We start from the raw sequence: 26,300 nt of genomic DNA, 5'->3' as shown, positions 1-26,300 counted from the left end.
CTCCAGTTACATATATATTAGGTCATTTGATGTTGCTCTAAAAGTCCCTGAGGCCATTTTTCTTGTTTTTAAATTCGTATAAATTTAAGGGGTGTCTGTTCATTTTTCTATAATTTCTCAACATTCTGTTCTTCAGAATGAAAACTTTCTATTGGCCTATTAAGCCATATATAATCTGCTGTAAATCCCATCCAGTGAATTTTTTTATTTCAGCTATTGTAATTTTCAGTTTTAGAACTTCCATTTGGTTATTTTTTGTGGTTTCTATTTCTGTTAACCCATTAAGATTATACTTTTCTTTCTTTCCCTAAATATATTTTCCTTTAATTTTTGCACTTATTTATGCTAGCTCCTTTTTTTTTTTTTTTTTTTTTTGAGGCGGAGTCTCGCTCTGTCGCCCAGGCTGGAGTGCAGTGGCGCGATCTCGGCTCACTGCAAGCTCCGCCTCCCGGGTTCCCGCCATTCTCCTGCCTCAGCCTCCCAAGTAGCTGGGACTACAGGCGCCGCCACCACGACCAGCTAATTTTTTTGTATTTTTAGTAGAGACGGGGTTTCATTGTGTTAGCCAGGATGGTCTCGATCTCCTGACCTCGTGATCCGCCCGTCTCGGCCTCCCAAAGTGCTGGGATTACAGGCTTGAGCCACCGCGCCCGGCCTTATGCTAGCTCCTTTAAACTCGTTTTCTATTTTTTTTTTTTTTTCCGAGACGGAGTCTCGCCCCGTTGCCCAGGCTGGAGTGCAATGGTACGATCTCGGCTCACTGCAACCTCTGCCTCACAGGTTCAAGTGATTCTCCTGCCTCAGCCTCCCGAGTAGCTGGGAACACAGGCACACACCACCATGCCCAGCTAATTTTTTTTTTTTTTTTTTTTTTTTTATCTTTTGTAGGGACAAGGTTTCACCATGTTGGTCAGGCTGGTCTTGAACTCCTGACCTCATGATCCGCCCGCCTGGGCCTCCCAAATTGCTGGAATTACAGGTGTGAGGCACTGCGCCTGGCTTTGTGTGTGTGTGTGTGTGTGAGAGAGAGTGTCTTGTTCTGTCACCCAGGCTGGAGTGCAATGGCACCGTCTTGGCTCACTGCAACCTCTGCCTCCCGGGTTCAAGCCATTCTCCTGCCTCAGCCTCCTGAGTAGCTGGGACTACAGGTGTGTGCTATCACACCTGGCTAATTTTTGTATTTTTAGTAGAGACAGGGTTTCACAATGTTGGCCAGGCTGGTCTCGAACTCCTAATTCTCCTAATTCCTGTCCTCAGGTGATCCGCCCACGTTGGCCTCCCAAAGCACTGGGATTACAGGCGTGAGCTACTGCTCCTGGCCTAAACTCTTTTTCTGATAAGTTTAACATCTAGGCCATCTTGGGTTTAATTTGTATAGACTACTTTTCCCCCAACCTTGACTATGGATTTTATTTTCCTCATTCTTTGTATGTCTAGGAAATTGAAATGTAATACTCGGCAGGACGCAATGGCTCACGCCTGTAATCCCAGCACTTTGGGAGGCCGAGGAGTGCAGATCACCTGAGGTTGGGAGTTCGAGACCAGCCTGATCAACATGGAGAAACCCTGTCTCTACTAAAAACACAAAATTAGCCAGGTGTGGTGGTGCATGCCTGTCATCCCAGCTACTTGGGAGGCTGAGGTAGGAGAATCCCTTGAACCTGGGAGGCAGAGGTTGCAGTGAGCCGAGATCACACCATTGCACTCCAGCCTGCGCAACAAGAGTGAAACTCCGTATCAAATAAATAAATAAATGTAATACTGGACATTACGAACAATACGTTGTGGGAGTCTGGATTGTGTTATCTTCCTCCGAAAAACGTTGATTCCTGTCTTAGTGGGCAGTTCAAATACTTGATACAAACAATCATCTTGGCAGGGCATGGTGGCTCACACCTGTAATCCCAGTACTTTGGGAGGCCAAGGCAGGCAGATCATCTGAGGTCAGGAGTTCAAGATCAGCCTGGGCAACATGGCACAACTTTGTCTCTACTAAAATTGCAAAAATTAGCAGGGCATTGTGGCGTACTCCTATAATTCCAGCTACTTGGGAGGCTGAGGCAGGAGAATCACTTGAACCTGGGAGGTGGAGGTTGCAGTGAGCTGAGATCATGCCACTGCACTCCAGCTTGGACAACACAGTGGAAAAAAAGAAAAGAAAGCAAACCCTTAGGACCAGGTGCGGTGGCTCATGCCTGTTATCCCAGCACTTTGGGAGACCAAGGCACATGGATTGCTTGAGGTCAGGTGTTTGAGACCAGCCTGGCCAACATGATGAAACCCTGTCTGTACTAAAAATACAAAAATCAGCCAGGTGTGGCGACACGTGCCTGTAATCCTAGTTACTCGCAAGGCTGAGGCAGAAGAATCACTTGAACCTGGAAGGCGGAGGTTGCAGTGAGCCGAGATTGTACCACTGCACTCCAGCTTGGGCAACAGAGTAAGACTCTGTCTCAAAAAAAAAAGAAAAAGAAAAAGAAAAGAAAAGAAAAGCAGACCCTTAGGAGGAAGGGCCTCAGTCGACCTCCTTCCACCAATGCTCGGTGGACCCCTTCCATTTGTGTATTAACATTGCAAGCACTGGAATGTTCCAAAAAAACAAAAAAGGATAAGCTATGGTAAACCAGCTGGCAAGCTAAGCTGTGACAGCAACAGAGCCTCTATGACAGCATTTCAGAAGATCTTCGATACTTGTAACAACAGGGTAGACTGCACTAAAAATCAGGCCTAGGTTTTAAGAGTAAGGGCAGCATTGCTTCAAAACCTGAACAAAACTCTGAAGTCAAAGTCAGGCCCTGATGGAAAGTGGGACACTAATACCTAGGATAAAGATATTTGGGTGGATAAACATGAGAATTTTGCATCCTGGATTCTCCTAATTCCCCAGGCTATCAGAAACAGTCTGTTCTTTAGCTGGAAGAGAGACCCTTCAGCTGGCTTGGACCCCTTGCAAGAAGACCTAACCTGAGGCAGATGCCTCACAAATGACTCTCGTCCTTAACATCTACCTCTGCCATCCTTCACTGCCTCCAGGCTCACACGGATAAACCGAGCGAGGTCTCAGCATAGCCCAGGGAGGGAAGTACCTTTCCTGCTCAAAGAGAAAATAGGTTACACACCAAAAGAATTACAGAACTAGGAATAATATGTCCAAACAGAAACCAAAGGAGTGCACCCTCAGGTTGTTGGAGCAGGGGAGTGGAACGTAAGGCTGAATAGATGACAATTACTGACATACTGGCGCTAGCTCATGACTCAGATTCGATCTTTTGGCAAGAACATACCTGGAGCTGGTCCTAATAGCCTGCTGGGGATGGCTCTTTTAAAGCTTGAACACAAGAAACATTTCAACACAGCTTCTAGCAATTAGTATGTGGCTACTGCTCTGCAGAAAGGAAGGACCAAGGCCGGGTGCCTATAATGGGTGCAGGAAACTTAGGCGTGGTTCACAGAGGGTCAGATGATACACTGGCACTAAAACGGACGGTGCTGCACCACAGCTCTCCTCAGGGAGCCCCTAAAAGACGGCACTAAAGGGAAATTCTCCCAGTCAGTGGAGTTGAGAATAGTGTGTTTATTTGTTCATTCACTCTGGATGGAGGGATAAAAGGGCTGAGATTTCACTTCCAGTGTTGAGTGCTTTGTCTGGTTAATCAGGGCCCTGGGGCCGGGTGCAGGGGATCACTTCAGGTCAGGAGGGCAGAACCAGCCTGGCCAACTTGGTGAAACCCATCTCTCTAAACAAATACAAAACTAGCCGGGCGTGGTGGCTCACGCCTGTAGTCCCAGCTACTCAGGAGGCCTGAGGCAGTAGGATCGCTTGAACCCGGGAGGCAGAAGTTGCAGTGAGCTGAGATTGCCCCACTGCACTCCAGCCTGGGTGACAGAGTGAGACTCTGTCTCAAAACAAAAACAAATAAAAAAAATTGGCCAGGTGCAGCGGTTCACACCTGTAATCCCAGCACTTTGGGAGTCCGAGGCGGGCGGATCACAAAGTCAGGAGATGGAGACCAGTCTGGCCAACATAGTGAAACCCTGTCTCTAGTAAAAATACAAAAATTAGCCAGGTATGGTGGCAGGCGCCTGTAGTCCCAGCTACTTGGGAGGCTGAGGCAGGAGAATCATTTGAACCCAGGAGGTGGAGGTTGTGGTGAGCCAAGATCGCGCCACTGCACTCCAGGTTGGGCAACAGAGCAAGGCTGCGTCTCAAAAAAAAAAAAAAAAAAAAAAGTCAGGACCCTGAAATAAAAGATTAGAAGATGGGGATGAGAGGTCTGGGTAAGAAGGAAATGGAGTAAGTGGATAGATTAAAAGCAGTAGGCACAGGTTGAGTGTAGTGGCTCATGCCTGTTATCCCAGCATTTGGAGAGGCCAAGGCAGGAAAATCACTTGAGGTCAGGAGTTCAAGACCAGCTTCGGCAGCACAGCAAAACCCTGTCTCTAAAAAAAGTTAAAATAAAAATAAAAAAAGATTAATTCCCAGGAGGTGGAGCCAAGATCATACCATTGCACTCCAGCCTGGATGACAGAGCAAGACTCCATTAAAAAAAAAAAAAAATTAAATCAAAAAAAAATTTTTTTTGATGAAATAGGCATAAAATGTGTAGACCTTTGTGTCTCATAATGATGTCAACCAGAAGCACTCAGAATCCAGGTAAACAGGTTAACTTCTCCTATGGATGTCAGCCAGACTCTCTCCTTGGCCATCTCAGTGCTTAAACAATGGGTCTGTTAATGGAGAGGCTGTGACAGCATGGGCCCAACATTATGGGTTCCTTCTAACCAAAGGCTGATATGGCTGTTGCCACTGATGAATGGCCAAACTGCCAACAGAAGATACTGATGCTGAATTCTCGGTATTACTCTACCTCTGGAGGGGACCAGCCAGCCAGTGGTGGAAGATTGATTCTATCAGATCTCTTCCTTCCTTGAGTAGGCGGCAATTCATTTTTTTTTTTTTTTTTGAGATGGAGTCTCACTCTGTCGCCCAGGCTGGAGTGCAGTGCCACAATCTCAGCTCACTACAAGCTCCGCCTCCCGGGTTCACGCCATTCTCCTGCCTCAGGCTCCCAAGTAGCTGGGACTACAGGCGCCCGCCACCTCGCCCGGCTAATTTTTTGTGTATTTAGTAGAGACGGGGTTTCACCGTGTTAGCCAGGATGGCAGCAATCCATTCTAACTACTACTAACAACTGTTCTGGAAACAGAGTCATTTCTACCGACAGTGCCTCTGCCAGCACAACTACCTCAGTGCTTACAGGATTCTTAGCTACCAGCCTGAGCAAAGTAGTGAGACCCCATCTCTACAAAAATGTTAAAAATTAGCGAAGTTAGGCCAGCTGCAGTGGCTCACGCCTGTGATCCCAGCACTTTGGGAGGCCAAGGTGGATCACTTGAGGTCAGGAGATCGAGACCAGCCTGGTCAACATGGTGAAACCCCATCTCTACTAAAAATACAAAAACAATCAGCCGGGCATGGTGGCAGGCACTTGTAGTCCCAAGTACTCGGGAGGCTGAGGCAGGAGAATCTCTTGAATCCAGGAGGCAGAGGTTGCAGTGAGCCAAGATCGCGCCACTGTAGTCCAGCCTGGATGACAGAGCAAGACTCCTCTGTGGACACAGAGAGGTAGGTGTGGAGCAGCGGGGCTGTTCCGGAACCTTCCTTCTCTCCCCAGCACCTCATGGCTTCACAACCCAGCTGCCAGTGGAACCCTAGCCCTCAGCTCCCCCACTCCCGCAGGCCCCCAGCTGCCTGCTTCTGGACGTATCTGAGGGGCCCCACTCCCAAGGGGGCGCAGACACGTGTCCTCTGGCAAAGGGGATTTCCTTCAGCATCTGGGGGAGAGGGCAGGAGGGAGGGAGGGACGCCGGGAGCAGGGAGGTCAAGAGCCTCAGGACACCCCAGATACAGCCAGGCCCGCGCCCGAGCAGAGTCCGAGGCCTGGGCAGCGCCATGGGAGTGGGGCAAAGGCGGGCTCCATGGTAACTCCAGCCTTGCTCAGCAGCCCCATTAAAAAGCAAAAAGAGGCCGCGTGAATCCTGACTCTGACTGCTCTATTCAACCAGATACATCCAAAATACAATCACTTCCAGGTCCTCAGTACAGAACCACCGTGAGGGAAAATGCCACCCAGGTTTCCGGCGCCCAGACTCCGAAACTCTGAGGTCCAGGAATTTTCTTCTGGCGTCAGTGCAGTGCAGGCCCCCCAGCCCCACCCCCTCCACCCGGAGTGCCTCTGCCTTGTCCCCCAGACCCACCTGCCAGGACCCAGAGGCCTCCAGGAGGGAGGCGAGGGGCGGGGGTGAGGAAGAGGATGTGGCTGGTGCCCCAGGTGGCCACAGCTGCTGTCCTTCACGCCTCTATCACTCCACATGGCGCACTAACCCCAGGGCCCTGCAAGTCCCAGGCTGTTGGATGTGGTCCGGGCGGGGTGGGAGGGAAGACACTGGCAAAGGCGGGCTGAGAGGATTTCTTTATTCCGCGCATTCAGACCCGACACACTCAGATGCCTTGGGGCCCCGTGAGGGCTAAGCAGGGGGTGTGGTGTCAGCTCCTGGGGAGGCCCCACTCCCTGGGGAGGAAATACACAGCAGGGAGCCGCCCCCAGTCCCCCATGGAGGGACCCATGTTGCTCTAACAGGGACACTGAAGTTGCCTCTAACGCCCTGTGAGAGGGGGCCCAGCCAGGTTGGCTGGAGGAGCCTCTGAGGGGCCCTCAGGTGGGCAGGTGGGGGGCTTCTCGGCTCCGGTGTCCACCGGCCCTTCTAGCCCCGTGCTGGGCCAGGTGTCCTCTGAGGCCCCTGCTGCACTTGCACTTGGTGACCGGCAGGGGCGGGGCAGGGAGGCCACCCCCAAGGCCCCACGTGCTAGGGGAAGCCTGCCTTCCCAGCCCGTGTCCACAGGGCAGCAACTCCACTGCTCTGAGGCTCAGGGACCAAAGCAGGGCTGGGCGTGGGGCTCAGGGCCTTGGTGGTTTTTCTCAGCTCTCGACACCACAGCACGGGGCCCGTCACCCCAGTCCTCTGGGCCCGTGTACCCAAGCCGGATGCAGGCTGGGGAGGGCGCCGGGCTCCTCTGTGGCGCCAGCGCGAGATTGTTCTCCAGGGCGGTCCCAGCCTCCAAACCCTGGCGCTACGAGTCGACGGCTGAGGCCCAGGGACCACAGGCTGTCTGCTCACGGTTGAAAACGAGGCCAAGCCTGTGGCTGAGGGGCCAGGCCAGCTCCCAAGTCTCCAAGACTCCACAGGTGTGGAGACACAGGGGCCCTTCCAGGGCAGGCAGCCCTTGCGGCAGCAGCAGGGTCGAAGGCTCTGTCTCACGCACATGGGCACAGGCACGCGGGTGCCGGCCCTGCCGCTAGCTCCCAAGAGGCTGACAGCCCAGTAGGGCGGTCACACACACACAGCTGATCCCTGGAAATAAAGAAACCTAGACGAGGAGAGCGGAGACTGGGCGTGCGCAAGGAGGTGCCAAGGGAGGAGACCACTGCCCACACAGGGTCAGTCCCGTGAGAGGGTCAGTTCTGTGCCCACCGCCTGCCCGCCCAGCTGCAGGATGCTCGCCATTGCCACTGCTGGGGAGCATGGTTTGGCCCGAGAGACCAGTGACTCCGGGAGGAAGTGTGGAGGGGCCAGGGTGCCAGCACTGGTGCCCACCATGGGCAGGGCTGGGTCTCACGTCTGGGCCAGCGAGAGCTCCTCCAAGCCTCCCTTCCCCAGGCGGTACCTGGCGAGGTCCTTCCTGGTCACCAACCCGACAACCTGCAGGACAAGGCCAGGCCACAGTGGCCCACGGGTCGGCTCCCGCCTGCCTGTGGAGCGCCCTGCCTTGTGTGTGGCTGGGGCAGTGCAGGCTGGGGCCTTGGGGGCTTCAACACAGCCCCCGAGCTGAGCGCAGGGCTGGGGAGGGATGTGGCCATGGGGCATGGGCCGACTCGGTGCTGGGTCCTGTGCCTCAGTGTCCCCTGCCGGGACTGAGAGTAAGCGTGGGCAGGAGAAAGAGGGGAGCCCTGCACGGCACGCCCGCACCCCCACCGCCCCCGCTCACCTGATTGCGGTTGTCCACCACCACCAGGTGCCGCAGGCCCAGGGCCCGGAACAGCTTGAACACCCGGGGAAGCGACGCCTCCTGCAGCAGATGCACAGCCGTCAGTGCCGCCCACACGGCAGGCTCCCTGGGCCCCCACCACGGCGTCCAGGCACGTCCTGAGCCCCCACGCCTATCTGGCCAGCCTGCTCAGCCCCTTGACTTCGGCTCTGCGGCCTGAAGCCTAAAAGCCTGCCAGGCCCCTCCACAGGAGACAAAGTCACCGACTCCTGGCCGCCCCTCCACGAGGCTCTGGACCCCAACCCGCGCTGTTCGGCCCCACCCCCTGCACCCATGCCCTGCACATGCCTGGGGCACCGTGTAGGGGGAGGGGTTCATGAACTCGGAGAGGTCCATGGTGCACTCCCGTTCGTCCTGGGACACGTGGATGGACTGAATGGGCGGGAAGCGCGGGTAGGCATCGCGGAAGTCCTTCAGCCTCAGGCGCCGCTGCACCAGGCCCATATTGGACCGCTCCACAAACACCTGCGGGCGGCAGGGCCCTGCATCAGGCGCCCAGCCAGCACCCCCTGGGGCCCCCACCCACCCGGCAGCCCGGAGCCTGGCACGCACCTTGTGCTTTAGGAGGACGATGAGCTGGGAGCGCAGGATCAGGCCCTGGAGCCGGGCAGGCTGCGAGAGAGGCCTGCGGTCAGGGTGACAGGCCCGAGGGTGGGGGGCTGTGCTGCAATGCCGTGTCGGGCCCCTCTGACCCTGTTCCAGCCAGATGTCCCATCTGGGCATGAGCCCCGTGTCAGCGGCTACCTGCTCACACCAGCCTCGCCATGGCATTCCACGTGCACAATGCCACGGGACCCAAGGGTCAGTGCCAGGGCAGTGGGGCCTGACCACGCACAGCAGAAAGCCAAGGGCCCAGGGACGGTGGCTTTGCTGCAGGGCAGATGCAGCCCCACTGGGTCCCAATAAAAACCAACCCCAAACCTCCAGTGTCCACATCTAAGGGACACACAGCAGCAGCCAAGCTGCGCATCCTGTCAGGGCCTCCTGACAAAGCCACGGCTCTCAGTCCAGCCTGGGTTCGGACCACAGGACCCTGCCAGGCCGCAGCCCCGCCCAGCCTCATCGTCCACACGGCCCCCCACGGCCGCACTCTCAGCTCCCAGCACTCCTAGAATCAACAGTGCACCCAAACATGCAGCTTCCCTGTCCTGCGAACCTCGCCGTGTGCTTCCCACCACTGCACTTGACAGCGGTCACGTGGCGGGACCCGGTCTACGGGGTGCCCGGTACCTGGGTGTCATCGGCGGGACCCGGTCTACGGGGTGGCCGGTACCTGGGTGTCATCGGCATGCTCCACCACGGGGAAGCCGTTGTGATTGGACGCCGTGTCGCTCAGCACGTCCACAATGACGCCGACCTTCTCACGCCGCCTCAGGCAGGTCACTGGCGTGCTCATCACCTCCCTGCCGGAGCAGCCCCGCCACACAGCCCATCATGCGCCACCAACTCCCACGTCACCCCCGCGGGCTGGTGAGGTGTGAAGCCACAGCCCGCGAGCCGTGCACCCTGCCCCCGTGCGACAAGAGGCCACTGGACACCCTCCCCACCCACAGCTGTCGTGGGCGCTGTACCTGGCAGTGAGCGAGTGCGAGGTGACCGGGGCCTCCCAGTGCAGGAAGGGCACACTCTGCAACTGAATGTGCATGTCGTACAGGCCCTGCGGGCGGGGCGCGACACAGGCCTTGAGGAGCCCACACCCACCCCTGGAGCCCCGAGCCTACCCCTAGGAAACCAGAGGCCGCCCTGGAAACCCGAGCCCACCCCCTGGGGACTGGCTGTTTGGAGGCTCACAAGGGCCCCTCCCCCACGGCAGCACCCGCGCGCTCAGGGTGAGGCTTTGAAGCCCCAGGGCACCTCGATGAAGACGTCGCCCACGATCTTGGCGGTCATGAGCACCAGCATGATGGGGAAGCCGTAGGTCACGTTGCTGGTGGCCTCCATCATGATGACCGTCAGGCTCAGGGTCATCCGCACGATCCCGCCTGTGGGGCCATCAGGAACCCAGCACGTCCACCCGCCTGGCTCAGGGTCACGTGGCCACCACCTTCTCTGTGTAGCACCCATACCATCCACCTGCCCCCAGACCCTACCCCGCAAGGACAGCCACGGCCCCCTCCAGACCCTGTGGAGCCCCCCACCCACTGGGCAAGAGCTGGGACCTACCCAGCTGGGCCGCAGCTCCCATCAGGGCGTATTTGCCGGGGTCCGCCCAGATCTGCGGGAGGTGACATGGAGAAGGTGTCAGTGCGGTGGCAGGTTCAAACCCACCAAGACACACAGACGGAGGAGGCCCTGCCTAGACCCCAGCCCAAACCGACCAAGACACACAGACGGAGGAGGCCCTGCCTAGACCCCAGCCCAAACCGACCAAGACACACAGACGGAGGAGGCCCTGCCCAGGCCCAGCAGCCGCATGCCCAAGAAAGAACCCTGTGGCTGGGCACACACACGCAGAGCGACCCAGCACAGCACACCCTGCTGCGGAGGCTGCGCCCTCGGCCTGGACCAGGCGCTCGACACCTGAGGAACAGAGGAGTGGCAGGCATGGAGGGTGCAGAGGGCACGGTCACCACGCAGCAGCCCAGGCCAACTAGGGAGCGCCGCCCAGCATGAGGAGCGAAACTCCAGCACACAGGACATGGAGAGCCCCGCGAACACAAGGCTCGGCCAAGGAATCCAGGTATGGAGGCTGCAGACGGCGACTCCCCGTAGAGGCAACGTCAGGGGCGGCAAAGCCAGAGACCGGAGGACCCCGGTGGCTGCCAGGGCTGGGGGCCAGGGAAAACCGGGCAACCCGGGCAAGGGGCAAAAGGGTTCCAAGCCGGGGATTAGGAACGTCCGAGAGGCGGCAGCGATGGCCGCACTGCCTCATGAATGTGAGAAACGCCGCTGAATTGTCCTCTTTAAAACGATTGAGTTTTTTTTTTTTTGAGACGGAGTCTCGCTCTGCCGCCCAGGCTGGAGTGCAGTGGCCAGATCTCAGCTCACTGCAAGCTCCGCCTCCCGGGTTCATGCCATTCTCCTGCCTCAGCCTCCCGAGTAGCTGGGACTACAGGCGCCCGCCACCTCGCCTGGCTAGGTTTTTATATTTTTTAGTAGAGACGGGGTTTCACCGTGTTCGCCAGGATGGTCTTGATCTCCTGACCTCGTGATCCACCCGTCTCGGCCTCCCAAAGTGCTGGGATTACAGGCTTGAGCCACCGCGCCCGTCCGATTGAGTTTTATGGTATGTGAATCATGTCTCAATTTTAAAAAGCAAAACAAACCAAACCAGATCCTTGTGTGCAGGGAGACGGCAAAGCACGCAGGCCTGGGCAGCCAGAGACGGGCAAAGCACGCAGGCCTGGGCAGCCGGAGACGGGCAAAGCACGCAGGCCTGGGCAGCCGGAGACGGGCAAAGCGCGCACGCCTGGGCAGCCGGAGACGGGCAAAGCGCGCAGGCCTGGGCAGCCGGAGACGGGCAAAGCGCGCAGGCCTGGGCAGCCGGAGGGCGCTTCCTGCCAGGGCCTCTTACAGGTGTTCAGTGTTATTTAAGCGACCGACATGAGAAACAGAAGACATACAAGGGAACCCAGCCCCAGCGGAGGCAGGCAGAGAAGGAAGGCCCGCAGAGGCCAAGGTCTGGCGGGCAGCGGATGCGGCTCTGGCGCCCGGCCTCCCAGAGAGCAGCCCTGGGCGGGCGTCCACCCCATGGAGCCTAGAAACAGCTCTATGGCAGCCCAGAATCACCCATGCTTTTTATCACATTCTCAAAAAGGAGGACATAAGCCTCCACCCCCAACCTTTGCCTGGTTCAGACTCCACACAGGCTGTGCTGCCACAGTACACGTGCTGTCACCACAGCAGGACAACGCTCACGGCCCGTGAACAACGCGAGGCACGATGCTTTTGTCCTGCCCTGGGACCCCTGCTCCGGTCCGCACGGCTGCAAGACCTGGCTCCGCTGCAGGGCCCCACAGCCTCCCCCTCCAGCCCCACTCACCGCCGCCCCCGTGAGGTAGGACAGGGAGATCCCAAAGAGCCGGCCCCAGGCAGCCCCGATGAGCAGGGATGGGATGAAGACCCCAGCAGACACGGTGAGCCCATAGGTCCAGCAGGCCAGGAAGAAGTAGACCAGTGTGAACAGGCCAAGGGTCAAGGGGTTGTAGGAGCCTAGAAAAGAAGAGGGGCTGATGGGACCTCCACATGACTCGCGCCCTCCGCAGGACCGCCCTGCCCCGCTGCCCAGTCTTGGGCCTCACAGTCACCTTCCAGGAGCCCAGCAACCTGAGCTCCCGAGCCCAGTGGTCCCCAGAAGGCTCCCTGTTCTCAACCTCCCTGGGAAGCAGAGAGGCTGCAACGATCCGTGAGACCACAGGGCAAGAGGCTCTGCGAGGCCCTGATGCCAGCAGCAGCAGGAGCCGTGTCCAGGTGGGCAGCCCAGGCACCGGACACACAGTAGAGCCGGGTCTAGACTCCATGGTGGGCACTATGGTGCAGCTCGCAGCCTGGCTCTGGGAAGAGGGTGCCCCCTACAGTCTGGTGTTCCCTTCCTGCAGCAGCTGGCACTGCACTGTGCATGGGTTGGGCGAGGCTGCCAGGGGACACCATCGCAGAGGTGAAAGGCCGGCACTCCAAGGCCACGGGCTACGCTTCCATGAAACCCTTGTGGTCGGGCGAGGCCAAGCCGTGGCCTTGGTGTGGCAGTCACCAGGCTGGGCTTTGTTTTTTTTGAGAGGATCTCATTCTGTCACCCAGGCTGGTATGCAGTCATGTAATCGCAGCTCATTGCGGCCTCAAGCAATCCTCCTGGCCCAGCCTCCCGAGTACCTGGGACTGTGGGCACACGACTGTGGCCGGGTAGTTTTGCTTTTCTGGCAAAGAGAGTCTCGCTAAGTTGCCCAGGCTGGTCTTAACCTCCTAGGCTCAAGCGATTCTCCTGCCTTGGTCTCCTCAAGTGCTGGGATTACAGGAGCGAGTCCCTGCTATCATCCATGCTAGGAATGACCCCCCAGCCCGGGGCTGCGACCTCGGCCCACAGGGGACACTCAGCCAGAAGGCATCGCCCATGCCCGGGTCCCGGGGCCTGCCCGGCGGCACTGCCCACACACACCTGGCGGGTCATGGAAGAGGCTCACCACGCTCTTCTCCGGAGTGTTGAAGAAGGCCGCGGCCATGGAGTTGTACTCGCCATCTGCACAGAAGAGCTGCGGGGTCAGGAGAGAGTGCGTGTTGGGAGGGAGACGGGCCGCTGGGTCGCAGGCACAGACCTGGCGGGGCCGTGAAGAGGCCGTGTACTCTGTGCCTGGCCAACATCGGGGCAAGACCACACGGCCCCGCCATCGGGCGGGCCACGGTCACAGAGGGAAGGAGGACACATCGGGTGGGCCACGGTCACAGAGGGAAGGAGGACACATCGGGTGGGCCACGGTCACAGAGGGAAGGAGGACACATCGGGTGGGCCACGGTCACGGAGGGGAAGGACACACGGCCCAGGCCCAGCAGGGCTCCAGAGCCATGTCCAGCCGTGGGGGTGGGTCAGCAGGACCCTGGGCTGGGGGGCTGGGGGGCTGTCCATCCCTGGAGCTGGGGAAGGTGGGCCCAGGTGCTCACAAGCTCCTAGAAGAGGCTGTCGGTGCCCCAGTGACACAGGCCCAGGCCCAGAGCCTCCCAGGCTCCAGCAACACTGGGGTTCTTGTCCACGGGGCTGGAGCAGAGTGTAGCAAGGCTGGTCAACCCCACAGCCCCCAGCCTCCCACGCCTCTAATGGTTCGCACCTGTCCCGTCAGCTCACCCCGCCCTGCCCACTCCCGGCACGGCACCCACTGCTCTGCTGGGCCTCTAGGCTCTCCCCGTTGTGGATGTTTCACGTTAACGGGGCTACGTCACGTGACCTCATGTGTGGTTCCTCTAAGCACGGTGCTTTCCAGGGCAACCGTGTCACAGTGCAGACACACACACAGACTGTGGTGAACCGTGAGCACCAGGCACAGGCAACCGTGTCACAGTGCAGACGGACACACGGACTGTGGTAAGCCGGGAGCACCAGGCACAGGCCCGGCTGTGGACGGAGGTTTGCATTTCTCCCGGGTTCACATCTACGGTGTCCCCAGGCTTCTGAGACTCGCCCCATGAGGCTGCCATTCTGGGAAGAGGACTGGGGGGAGCCTTTGGCTGCCACACCATCGCCTGTTCCCCTGGCACCTCGGCAGACACCTGGCCTCCTCAGATCTGGGTGGACAGGACTAACCCTCTCTGAGACCTGCCAGCCTGTGCACTTCTGGAACTTGGTGGGGTGGGCAGCTCTCCTCCCGTGGCCTAAGCAAGGCTCCTGGAGGCCGCCCTGTGGCTGCCCTGCCTGCTGGACCCCACCTGGGCCCGGCTTCCCACCTGCAGCGGGTAGGACATGGAGCCCCCCTGCAGGGGCTGGCAGTCCCTCGACGAGTAGATCAGCACAAAGGCGACCGTGGCCGTGACGGCGGCCACCAGCATGGCCTCGACCACCTGCAGGCAGGGCCGGTGGATGTACCTGGAATCAAGAGTCAGGCTGCATGGCAGGCAGGATGGCAGTGCGGCCCCTCGGCAGCTCCCATGGCAACCCAAGTCCCTGATGGAGGACACTGGGGGGGCAGGGGTTTTTTTTTTTTTTGGAGACGGAGTTTTGCTTTTGTTGCCCAGGCTGGAGTGCAATGGCGCGATCTTGGCTCACCACAACCTTCACCTCCCAGGTTCAAGCGACTCTCCTGCCTCAGCCTCCCGAGCAGCTGGGATTACAGGCACCTGGCACCACACCCGGCTAATTTTGTTTATGTATTTTTAGTAGAGACAGGGTTTCTCCATCTTGGTCAGGCTGGTCTGGAACCCCCGACCTCAGGTGATCCGCCTGCCTCGGCCTCCCAAAGTGCTGCTGAGATTATAGGCATGAGGCACCGCGCTGGGCCAGGCCGGTGTTTAATCGTCAATCAGACGCCTGAATGTCCTGGGCTCGTCCTCTTCCCTGGGGTAAAGACTCCTCAGCAGCAACGCCTCCCAACACGTGGGAAGTGGCGCTCCCCGTGCCCCGGCTGCACCCAATAGCATTGAAATTGGCACAGACCAAGAAGGAAGAGGCCGGGAGCAGGACAGCTGGCAGAGCCAGGCGAAGGTTGGGCATGCCTTGCCCAGGCCCAATCCCAGGCAGGGCCTCACTTCCTACCCAGGGGCTGTCCTCCCGGAGCCCTCACGCTCCAGCCTCGGGCCAGTCCGTCCCCTCCAGGCCCCAGGACACATCTCCCCTGAGCAGCTCCACCGGGAAACCATCAGGCAGGAGGCTGCACACACAGCCTTTCTTTCGGCTGTGGCCTCGGAGTGTCAACCCCACGCCACCATGTCCGCTTTCAAAGGGCCTGTGTGACCACACCTGCCAACACGATATGCAACGCGATTTCTCACCTGATTCGAAACATGGTCAGCCAGTAGTTCAAGGCGTTGAACACAGCTCCGAGCACACCGCCTGCAGACAGGGGAAAGGCCAGTCAGCGACACGGGAGGAAAGGGGCAGGCCTCTGCCCTCCAGCTCCCAGATGGCAGCAGAAACTCGAGGGTTTGCCAAGGCAAGAGGACGGCAGGGGGCTAGGGGTCCAGGTAAGATGCTTCCTCCCCATCGTCACACCCTGAGGGCTGGGGGCGCTGTTTCTCAAAGGCTCCGCCTTTCTTCAGGGAAAAGGTGTCGTGCAGAGCAATAAACGCTGGTGGGACCAATTCTACCTCTTAGAGGAAAACCCATCCATCCCTGCAGCCCTGTGGTTTGTGCCAACAGAGAGATAAACAACAGGAAGCCACAGAAGCGAAGCTTTTGGCTCCCCACCCCCAAGCGTGCTGCCCATGGAAAAATCTGAAGAAGCAGGCCCCCAGGTGGCCCTGGCATGAGGGCAGGCTCCAGGGAACCACGGCGTCTAGTCCAGCCGAGCCAGGCCCACAGGCCGTCCCTGCAGAGCTGGGGGCAGCTCTTACCCACCACACCCATGGCGATGAAGACCGGGATCTCGTGGATCGTGTAGGCCATTTTCTGTGCAGAGAGAGGGAGAAGGCACAGGATGTGAGGGAAAAGGCCCACAGCTCCTTTCTGCTGAAACTCAGGACCACCATCGCAAGAGAGCCGTAGCCACAGAGCGCCTTCCCGCCCTTCCATGCAGGCCGCGGAAGTCCACACAAGGGAAACACGCTGGGTGTTTTGAGCAGGCCTGGCCTCTGCCTGGTGTGGCGGCCAGGGAAGCTCTCAGAGACCCTGCCACCCTCAGCACCCGGGGCGGGGAGGGCCCCAGGCACTGGGAACACAGCCCGTGATCCCCCAGTTTCCTGCGCACAGAGCCGTCCTGTCAATGGCACGGGGAGGCTCTCCAGCCCAGGCCCCAGGCTGCCTGAGCCCACCTGCCCCCACAGCGGCTGCTGCACGTGCCCCCAGGCCATGGGAGGCCCCATTCATGCAGCAACTGTGTGACATCCCAGGTGCCCTGCTGGTCACATGGCGCCCTGACCTGAGGGCAGCTTGGGGTGTCTTCCTGCAGCCCCTCAGGGTCCTGGAGCTCGCGCAAGAGCTTGGCTCCACAGCTGTGAGCCAGTTTTCTAAAGGACCAAATCCTCAACCTGGGCCTTAAGCAAACAGGGTCCTGGCCCAGGACGCGAGGTGGGCGAGGTGGGCGATGGGACAGGTACCTCTGAATCAAACCTTCCGAAGTTGATGAGGCCCGGGCTGGACAGGTCCCACATGTTCCCATGGTAAATGCTCAGAACAAAATTCAGAGTGAACGTGGAGATCATGGAAGCAAAGAACTGCGATAGAGAGCAGAAACCAGCGCCCTCAGAGCCGTGCTCCCAGCCCAGGGCCCACGGACCAGCAGGGACCATCACCCCTCCTGTCAGCCGGGGGGCCAGGAGTCTGCAGACCCCGCCCAAGGCAGAAGGGAAGGGGCTGGAGCGAGGGGCGGGCGCACTGTGCCGGGCAAGGAGGGGCTCAGCCCTCTCTGAACTTGCCACTGGAGAGCATGAGGGGAAGGTGGAGCAGGGCTGGGTTCCTGCCTGTTTGATCCCCTACCCGGGAGCCACCTGGGGCTGGCAATGGTGCCCAGGACCAAGGGCGAACTGGGCAGCAAAGGCACGACCGCCGCTTTGGGCAGGGCCAGGGCCTGACAGACCCACAGGGGGTCCAGGTCCAGCCGCAGCTTGATGGGTGGCCCCAGGGCGGACCCCATGGTGGGGACTGAGAGTGCAGCATGCGCCCTGACGGGGAGGCAGCCATCAGCAGGCACTTACGATCCTCCAGGTCAGGAATTGGTTCCAGAAGGATGCACCCTCCTCCAGGCTGAACAGGACCCCACCTGGAAGGCAGGCGGCCGGATCAGGTGCCAGCTGGACACAGGGCACCATGCCCACCACCAACTCCCGCCCCCAGGCTCCAGGAAACCCAGACCATGTCAGAAAGAAGCTACTGGGGTAGGCCCCAGCCACACAGAGAGGAACCCCAAGGGAGGTCCGAGGGCCAGGCCCGAGCACACTGCCAGCCGCTGCTGGCCGCTTCCAAATGCCCCGGCTGTGACTCCGAGCCTCTGCCCACCCTCAGCGGGTACTGGGCCTACAGACAGGAGACCGTTTCTTCCAACACACAGGGTGAGGGCAAAGCTCCAGACCAGGCACAGCCTTCCTCACCCACGGGGGCTCCAAACGCCGCTGACACTCCGGCCGCGGCCCCTGCGGAGACGAAGTCCCGCTTCTCTGTGTCTCTGCGGAAGTACTCGAAGATCTGCAACAGAGACAGACCCAGGGCTGGGGCAGCTTCCTCGAGGGCTCAGCTCTCAGAAAGGCAGAGCGGCCACCAGGACAGGGGCTGCGCAGGGGAAGGGGCTTTCAGGACGACCGAGTCACCAGCTCTGATTCCTGAAGAGCGCCGCGCTGCGGACCACGGCAAGACACAGCAGGGTCGGCACAGCCAGCGGCAGTCCAGGGAAACACAGAGACCCAGCCAGGAGGCTCTGAGCGCCTCCACCTCCACCGAAAACCGCGCGGACGGAAACCCAGCCTTGCTGCTGCTGTCTGTACTGTGGGAACGCTGCCTACCTCTAAATTCACACACGGCCGGGCGTGCTGGCTCACGCCTGTCATCCCAGCACTTTGGGAGGCTGAGGCGGGCGGGTCACCTGAGGCCAGGGAGTTTGAGACCCGTCCGGCCAACATGGTGAAACCCCATCTCTCCTAAAACAACGAAAAACTTAGCCAGGTGTGCTGGCGGGCGTCTGTCATCCCAGCTACTCGGGAGACTGAGGCAGGAGAATCCTCAGATTCTCAGAAAGACTCCATCTCAAAAAAAAAAAAAAAAGAAAGAAAGAAAGAAAAATACATTCACATCCAAATGCAGCTCAATCCCCACCAACGTGGGGACTTCTGGGGGAAATAGTGTTCCAAAGTGTGTCCTGACAAATAAACATCAGGTGGACACACTTGCTTTCAGGTTCTATGCTCCTCTGAGAACTCAGCCGCTTGGAGCCACAGACCCCTCCCACGGGAAACACAAATGCGCGTGTGGCAGGGGACCCAAGGAGGGAAGCAGTGGGCCGTGCGGAGGCCTCGCCGGGCAGGGACTGTGCCCGCTGGCTCTGGGAGCCACCGGCCAGGCTGTCCTCAGAGAGGGCTGGGGCTTCCGGCCAGGGGGTGCTGAGGGAAGACCATCTCCCGGAGTGGCGCCCGTGCCTGTGCCCGTGGCATCTGGAGCCCACCCACACAAGGTGGAGAGAGTAGGACTCACCTTGAAATCTCGTTTCAGTGATGTTGACCTTCCCTGAGAGATCCCAGCGGCGATCACTGAACCCGAGTGGATCATCGGCCCTTCCTGCAGACCAGAAGGACCTGTGCTCAGAGACACAGCTGGCTGTGGCGGCCCTCGCGGGCCCGGTGGCCTCAGGCTCCAGCTGGCGGGGCCACGGGCACTCTGTTACCTTTCCCACGGCCAGGCCCCCGACCACCGACAGGATCACACCGGACACTTTGATCACCAACGTCTGAAACACAGGGAGACGCACGGCCTCTGATGAAAGGGCAGGTGCCGTCTTTGGACCTGAGCCATAAAACAGCACGCACAGCCCCGATCAGGCAGGGTGGCTGGGACATGGGACATCCAGGAAGGGGCTGGCACGCCCAGGGCTGGGTCTCCCATGGCCACAGTGGACGCTAAACAGCAGCCAAGCGGCCCCCACACTCACTGGGGGTCCCGCCCTCTGCGGCCTCGGCATTCAGCAGGGAAGGGGCTCTTTCCTTTCCTTCCTTCCTGAGGCAAAGCTGGGTCGCCCGACCCGTCCTACAGGCGTGTCCTGCCTCGGCCAGCGTGGCCAGCACAGGGGAGGTGTTCCCGCGAGCCCCGCCTAGCGAGGCCCCGAGGCCCCTCATATGCCCCGGCACAGGAAGAGTGGTCACCTGCAGCTCCACGATGGCCCTCCCAGCCGCTCCCCGCCCCCGGGGGCCTCATCCTCTCCACCCGAGGTGGTGTGTAAGGTGTTTATCATCAGCCTCCCCGCCCCAGGCCAGAAGCCACGAGGGCGCAGACCCCAAACGTGAGGGCGCTGAGCGTGTGGGGTGTCGGGGAGGGCTCTATGTTATGTTAAAGACGCTGAGGAAAGCAAACGCAACCCTCAGCCAACAAAAGGTACAGAGCAACATCCCAGAAGGCTCAGGCCAGCCTGGCGTGGGTGACAGGCCGGTCGCCACTCCCAGCTGCTCCAGTAAACCTGGTCTCCCACCACGGGGCAAGGGCACCCCAAGGTCGCCTGGGAGCTTTCACCAGAGGGGACACACTGGCCCCACTCCTTGGCCATGGGGACCAGGCCCCGGAAGCACCCCCAGGGGGTGGCTGCCACACTGCCCACCCCTCCCCAGATGGGACGGGGCTCCGGCAAGTCTCAGGCTAAGGAACGCTGGCAGCACCGACAGAAGCAACCACAGCGGAACTGGGTGGAACCGGGTCAGGGCTCCAGCACCTCCAGAACCAGACGCTCTGATAACACCAAGTGTAAACGAGCATGAGGCAAACCGAGAGCAGGAAACAACGCTACACGCCCACTACGACGACAGCGTCCACGGTCAGTCGCCGCCATGCATTCCGTAGTCACAGACGCACTGCACAGCTGTGGCGGTACACACACCAGACGAGCATCTCGGCACCGCTTACTCGTTTTTAACGTAATTTAATATGCGCACATACCAGCTGTTACCACTTTCAAAAAAAACATGGTGACCCCTTTACACCCAGCCAGCCCACCAGCACACAAGGTGGCCGAGGCCAGTTCTGGAAGCCGGGCAGACAAGAGAGCTGCTCCTGAACCAGCAAAGAGCTGGTGCCTCCCCGCCCAGCCAGGGCCCGCCCCCCCCCCCCAGCCAGGGCCCCCCCCCACCCAGGGCCACCGCACCCTCACCTTGAGCCGCACCACGTGGGGGATCTTCACCCCGTTGAGGAAGCACTTGATCTGGGGGATTCCACTGCCAGCAGCCACCGGCTGAAAAACGGGAAGCACGGCTGAGCGGGTCACGGCCAGGCTGAGATAGACCCAGCCCCACAGGCCCAGGAGCCCCAGGAGCCGGGGAGCTCAGCACACACATCAGGGCCTCAGGGAAGGGGCCTCATGTCGTGCGGGTAGCTGCTCTCACTCTTCCCAGCCCAGGCACAGATCAAGGACGTGGTGGGGGCGGAGGTGGAGATGGAAGGAGGGCGGAGTGAGGAGGCTCCAGGAGGGGCGGAGCGGGGTGACGGTGCCCAGGCCTGTGCTGCTGGGTTAGGAGCAGCACCCGGGGCTCTGGGGGTGAAGAGACCCTGGTGTGTCTGCTCCTCCTGAGGCTGTGAGTCTGGACCGCGTGATTCCAGAAAGTGCCCAGGTTCTCAGCCTACGTGATGGTGGGGGTGGGTGAGCTGCAGAGGTTCCCGCCCATTCGCCAAGCCCCCCAATCCTCCGTGGGGTCCGACACGGCTGGGGCACCTACCTCTATGAAAGCCACGATCACAGAGCCCACCAGCACGAAGGCGGCGTTCAGCGTCGCCCACAGCAACAGGGAGAAGGACAGCCCGCCCTTCTCTGTGAACTTGTCGATATCTGGGGTTCATCAAGGAGGGCTGGCTGCTTCCCCGTCAGGACCAACCACCCTGGACCCCAGCCCTGCCCCATGGCCCAACCTGGCAGACACCACTCTGCTTGGTGGAACCATGACGCTCCCTGGACATCCCAGAGACATCTCACAGCCCAACCATGACAGGGATGCAGCCAGCCTGGCCAGGCCACCTCCACCTGCACTGGAACACGCCGGGCTCAGAACTTCTGCCCGGGACTGAGCCCAGGCCACGCCCCGCCCCCAACCTGCACCCGCCATGCTGGGAAGGATACTGCCCTTGATGACCCTGTACTTGAGGCCGGCCAGGTTCTCCACCACGATGTCGATGAAGCAGGCCACGAGGCCCGTGAGGATGCCGATGAGGGCACAGATGACCCAGCGCTTGATCTCCACCGTCCGGAAGGCCTGCAGGGGTGCGGTCAGGGCAAGGGTCAAGCAGGGCCCCGGCGCAGGTCGCTCTGGCAGCAGCAGGACTGCCCAGACCACCTGCAAGCCCTGGGATTATGAAGGTCCCAGCGTGCACTGTGCGCTGAGTCCCACAAAGGGCAGTTTCTGGCCAACATCCGAAGCACACCCGGGGCCTGAGGGTGACTCAGGGAAGTGGGCGACTTCCCAACAACTTCACCGCCAGTGGTTGCTATGCTGGGCACTGCATCTGGCGGCGGTAGGAGCAGCCTTCTCGGTTACGGTGACCGTGACCCTCCCGTTGTCTCCAGAAACCAAAGGAACCCACTGGCCTCGGAGGCGGGGTCAGAGGACGATGGAGGAGGCGTGTCGCAGACCCAGGCCCAGTCAGCACCAGCGCCTGCACCTTGGGACCCCGCAGGGAGCGGCGTCCAGCTCACCGTGTGGTTGATCCGCCGCTCCTCCTCCAGGAACAGCTGGTTCTCACTGTTGTCATAGTCCAAGCTCTGCAGGCCGGGACAGCAGGGGCAGCACTCAGCACCGACCCGACGCCCCGGGTGCGGGCACAGGAGACAGGGAATGGGTTTGGAGGGGACAGAGGCCAGGTCTCAGGGTCAGGGAGAACAGGAGGACGCCCACCTCATACTTGAGGGACAGGAGCTTCTCGTTGTGTGGGATCTCCTTGGGGAAGGGATGCGGAGGATCCATATCCTGTGGCAGAAAAAGGCAAAGAGAGAAGCATGGTTGACAAGGCCACAAGGAGAGAGGCCCCTCTCAGCTCACACACAAGGCCGTCAGCATCCCAACGCCAAGGACGAGGATACAGTGAGAGAACTGCAGGTGGGGCGTGGGGGCTGACGCCTGTAATCCCAGCGCTTTGAGAGGCCGAAGCAGGCAGATCACCTGCGATCAGGAGTTCGAGACCAGCCTGGACAACAACCTGTCTCTACTAAAAATACAAAAACTAGCTGTGTGTGGTGGCAGGTGCCTGTAATCCCAGCTACTTGGGAGGCTGAGGCAGGAGAATCCCTTGAACCTGGGAGGGGGAGCTTGCAGTGAGCCAAGATTGCACGACTGCACTCCAGCCTGGGTGACAGTGAGACCCTGTCTCAAAAATAAAAGAGAGAGAGAGAGGGAGGGAGGGTATGACGTTGGACCCTTACCTCACACCACATCCAAAAATTAACTCAAAAGGGATGAAACACCTAAAACCGTAAAATTCTTAGGAAAACACGGGTCAGTCGTCATACTCTTGGGTTAGGCAATGGTTTCTTAGATACGACACCAAAAGTACAAGCAACACAAGAAAAAACAGATTAACTGAACTTCAGCAATCCAACCCATGCTGGGTATGAAGCGCATGCGGTCCCAGCTCCTCAGAAGGCTGAGGCGGGACGATTGCTTGAGCCTGAGAGATCAAATCCAGCCTGGGCAACACAGTGAGACCTCATCTCAAAAAAAACAATAATTATTACTTTTTTTTTTTTTTTAGACAGGGTCCTGTCATGCAGGCTGAAGTACAACAGTGTGATCATGGCTCACTGCAGCCTCAACCTCCTGGGTTCAATCAATCTACCTGCCTCAGCATCCTGAGTAGGTGGGACCACAGGCACATACCACCACACCTGGCTAATTTTTGTTTTTTTTTTCTTTTTTCTTTTTTTTTGTAGAGACAGGGTCTCACTATGTTGCCTAGGCTGATCTCGAATTCCTCGGCTCTAGCCATCCTCCAGCCTTGGTTTCCCAAAGTGTTGGGATTACAGGTGTGAACCACCACACCTGACCAGAAAAAAAAAATTTTTTTTTGAGGCAGGGTCTCACTCTGTCACCCAGGCTGAAGTGCAATGGCACCATCTCAGCTCACTGCAACCTCCACCTCCCAAGTAGCTGGGACTACCGGTGCCTATCACCAGGCCCAGCTAACTTTTATATATTTTGTAGAGACAGGGTTTCACCATGTTGGTCAGGCTGGTCTTGAACTCCTGAGCTCAAGCAATCCGTCTGCTTCCCAAACTACTAGGATTACAGGCATGAATCACCTCGCTCGGCCATAGCTTTTTTTTTTTTTTTTTTTTTGAGGCAGTCTGGCTCTATCACCAGGCTGGAGTGCAGTGGCGGGATCTCAGCTCACTGCCAAGCTCCGCCTCCTGGAGTTCACGCCATTCTCCTGCCTCAGCCTCCCAAGTAGCTGGACCCCAGGCAGCCAGCCACCTAGCCCGGCTAATTTTTTTGTATTTTTAGTGGAGACGGGGTTTCACGTGTTGTCCAGCATGGTCTCGATCTCCTGACCTCGTGATCCGCCCATCTCGGCCTCCCAAAGTGCTGGGATTACAGGCTTGAGCCACCGCGCCTGGCCTAACTTTTTTAATTAAAAAAATTTAAGCATCAAAAGACACCACTGAGAAAGTGAACAGAAAACCCGCTGAATGGGAGAAAACTTCTATAAATCATGTACTGGATGAGAGATTTACATCGATATATAAACAACCCCTGCAGCTCATGTACAAACACAACAAACTCAGTTTAAAAAGGGGCATAACCGGCCGGGCGCGGTGGCTCAAGCCTGTAATCCCAGCACTTTGGGAGGCCGAGACGGGCGGATCACGAGGTCAGGAGATCGAGACCATCCTGGCTGACACGGTGAAACCCCGTCTCTACTAAAAAAATATGAAAACTTAGCCGGGCGAGGTGGCGGGCGCCTGTAGTCCCAGCTACTCGGGAGGCTGAGGCAGGAGAATGGCGTAAACCCGGGAGGCGGAGCTTGCAGTGAGCTGAGATCCGGCCACTGCACTCCAGCCTGGGTGACAGAGCGAGACTCCGTCTCAAAAAAAAAATAAAAAAATAAAAAAATAAAAAAAATAAATAAATAAAAAGGGGCATAACCAACACATGTGTGGCCGGCTGGGCACCCACTCCAGCGCCTGAGGCCAAAAGTGACCGATTGCTGAATCTCACATGCTCAATTTTTCCCTTGTCTCCTAACTCCTGCTCCTCCCAAAGCTGACACCAGAGCAAAGGCTCTGAAGTCCAAAAAGGCAGTGCTGAAGGCATCCACGGCCACAAAACACATCTTCCCAAGGCCTTGGGACTCCAAAGGCAGCACAAACACATCAGAAGGGCAGCCCCGGGAGAGGGGCTGCTGGCTGTGCAGGACAGCGTCTGAGCACGGCGCCAGCCTCCGGGGCGACTGCAGCAGCAGAGCTCAAAGGGACGCAAGGCTAAAGAACACCCGGACAGGTGGACTGAGACGCCTCAGCCTCTGACGTGGCCCAGGGCAGAGCTGGATGGGGCCTGATGGGCAGGAGGAGGGTGCCTAGTGTGTCGCCAACATCAGGATCATCTCAACAGAAGTTCCACTGGCTAATCTAAACGCACGTGCACAGGATCCGCACAGACATCTCCCCAGAGATGATGAGCGGATGAGCGAATGGCTCCCAGCACCGGAGGACTCCCAGCCTCACCGGTGGCTGAGGCACAAACCAAGGCCGGCGGGAGATGCCCCCGAGGGGAAGGATGCTGCTGAGCTCAGGACTCCCGGGGCAGCCACTGGCACGGGAACATCTAAACCCTGCCCTCTGAAGTCAGAGAGCGTCCAGCCCCCTCTCACTCTCCTGGCACTCCTCACTGCTCCCCCAAGATCCCTGTCCTTGCCCTGTCCCAAAGCCAGGTCCAGCCCCCTCGCTGCCCATGCTGCCATTGCCGTCCTGACTGGCTTCCTGGCCCCGCACAGCCCGTTCACCCCTGTCCAGGTCCCTGGCGCCCTGCACTCCTCCGTCTCAGAGCACTTCCGCCTGGCTGCTGGTCCAGCTGCCTCTGCTCACTCGGCCTCGGGGGCTGCGTCCCCCCGGGGAAGTCTTCCCTGAGCCCCGGCTCTGGGTCCCACTATCTCCCTGCCACTCGGCCCCTGCCCATCCCGGTCACCCTCTGCTAAGATGCAGCTCCGCGGGAGGACAGGGAGCACCCCCAACTCACCGGGTCCAAAAGCTCATCATCCAGCTCCACGTTGCTCATCTGTCCGATTCGGAAAAGCGCAGCACGTGGTGACTAAAAGCAGAAGAGAAATCATGAGGACGCTCAGGCGTCACACGCTCTGCACCGTGGATTCTCACTCCCACCGCCGCAGCCCGGCCTCACCTGACCCTGCCCGGGAGCTCAGGAACGGGCCAGGCCAGGCCTGCCTGCTGGGTGGGGGCAGCAGGGCTAGGGTGGGCCTCCCTGGGCGCTGGAAGCAGGACTGCTCCGGCTGCCCCTCGGCCTGCCAACGAGAAGCCCAGCCCCTGAGCCCAGGGAGTGAGCTCCCTGCTTTAGACTGAAGGCGAGGCACCTGCCACCCACCAGGAAAGAAGGGCTGGAGAACACGCTGCCACCGACGCAGTGCCCGCCACAGCGCCCAGGTCATCCCGCCCAGCCCTGCTCCCGAGGCCCTGCTCAGCCTCCTGCCACCTCCAGAGTCACCTCCACTGTGGCCTCTCTGAGTCCTGAGACACAAACGGCTCCCCAGTGTTCACGCTGCCCTCACCACAGGACACCCAGCTGTCAGGTAGAGCTGGGCGGGCTCTCGGCCACCTAAGGCTTTGTGGCCGCCCCAGCTCAGGGCAGGGGCAGGGCAGCGGGCCCTGGGTGGCGTGGTGCACATGTGACCTACAGAGCTCCCGCCCGTCTCCGGCACCTCGCTAGAGCCAAG

The 26,300-nt window shown here is 59.3% G+C and overlaps 1 protein-coding gene across 2 annotated transcripts in view; it reads right to left on the bottom strand.

The window, feature by feature from the left end:
• Positions 1-6,458: 6,458 nt before the first annotated feature.
• CLCN7 (chloride voltage-gated channel 7) overlaps positions 6,459-26,300 on the bottom strand; it is a 30,368-nt gene continuing 10,526 nt past the window's right edge. For both annotated transcript variants that reach the window (XM_003916331.5, XM_021931629.2), the window contains exons 2-25: positions 25,589-25,660; positions 22,256-22,327; positions 22,057-22,122; positions 21,484-21,616; positions 21,086-21,195; positions 20,524-20,604; positions 19,054-19,116; positions 18,864-18,947; positions 17,771-17,864; positions 17,378-17,442; positions 16,781-16,897; positions 16,079-16,133; positions 15,518-15,578; positions 14,477-14,615; positions 13,200-13,293; positions 12,090-12,259; positions 10,271-10,322; positions 9,962-10,089; positions 9,679-9,764; positions 9,381-9,510; positions 8,660-8,719; positions 8,396-8,572; positions 8,048-8,128; positions 6,459-7,761 (exon numbers count right to left, since the gene is read on the bottom strand). In XM_003916331.5, the coding sequence (XP_003916380.1) occupies positions 7,675-7,761; positions 8,048-8,128; positions 8,396-8,572; positions 8,660-8,719; positions 9,381-9,510; positions 9,679-9,764; positions 9,962-10,089; positions 10,271-10,322; positions 12,090-12,259; positions 13,200-13,293; positions 14,477-14,615; positions 15,518-15,578; positions 16,079-16,133; positions 16,781-16,897; positions 17,378-17,442; positions 17,771-17,864; positions 18,864-18,947; positions 19,054-19,116; positions 20,524-20,604; positions 21,086-21,195; positions 21,484-21,616; positions 22,057-22,122; positions 22,256-22,327; positions 25,589-25,660 (2,277 nt within the window). In that variant the 3' untranslated portion in view covers positions 6,459-7,674. The remainder of the gene's footprint in view (positions 7,762-8,047; positions 8,129-8,395; positions 8,573-8,659; positions 8,720-9,380; positions 9,511-9,678; positions 9,765-9,961; positions 10,090-10,270; positions 10,323-12,089; positions 12,260-13,199; positions 13,294-14,476; positions 14,616-15,517; positions 15,579-16,078; positions 16,134-16,780; positions 16,898-17,377; positions 17,443-17,770; positions 17,865-18,863; positions 18,948-19,053; positions 19,117-20,523; positions 20,605-21,085; positions 21,196-21,483; positions 21,617-22,056; positions 22,123-22,255; positions 22,328-25,588; positions 25,661-26,300) is intronic.

This window comes from Papio anubis, chromosome 18 (genome assembly GCF_008728515.1).
Source record: "Papio anubis isolate 15944 chromosome 18, Panubis1.0, whole genome shotgun sequence".
Lineage (NCBI taxonomy): Eukaryota > Metazoa > Chordata > Mammalia > Primates > Cercopithecidae > Papio > Papio anubis.
This window is presented reverse-complemented; position numbering and strand designations above follow the sequence as displayed.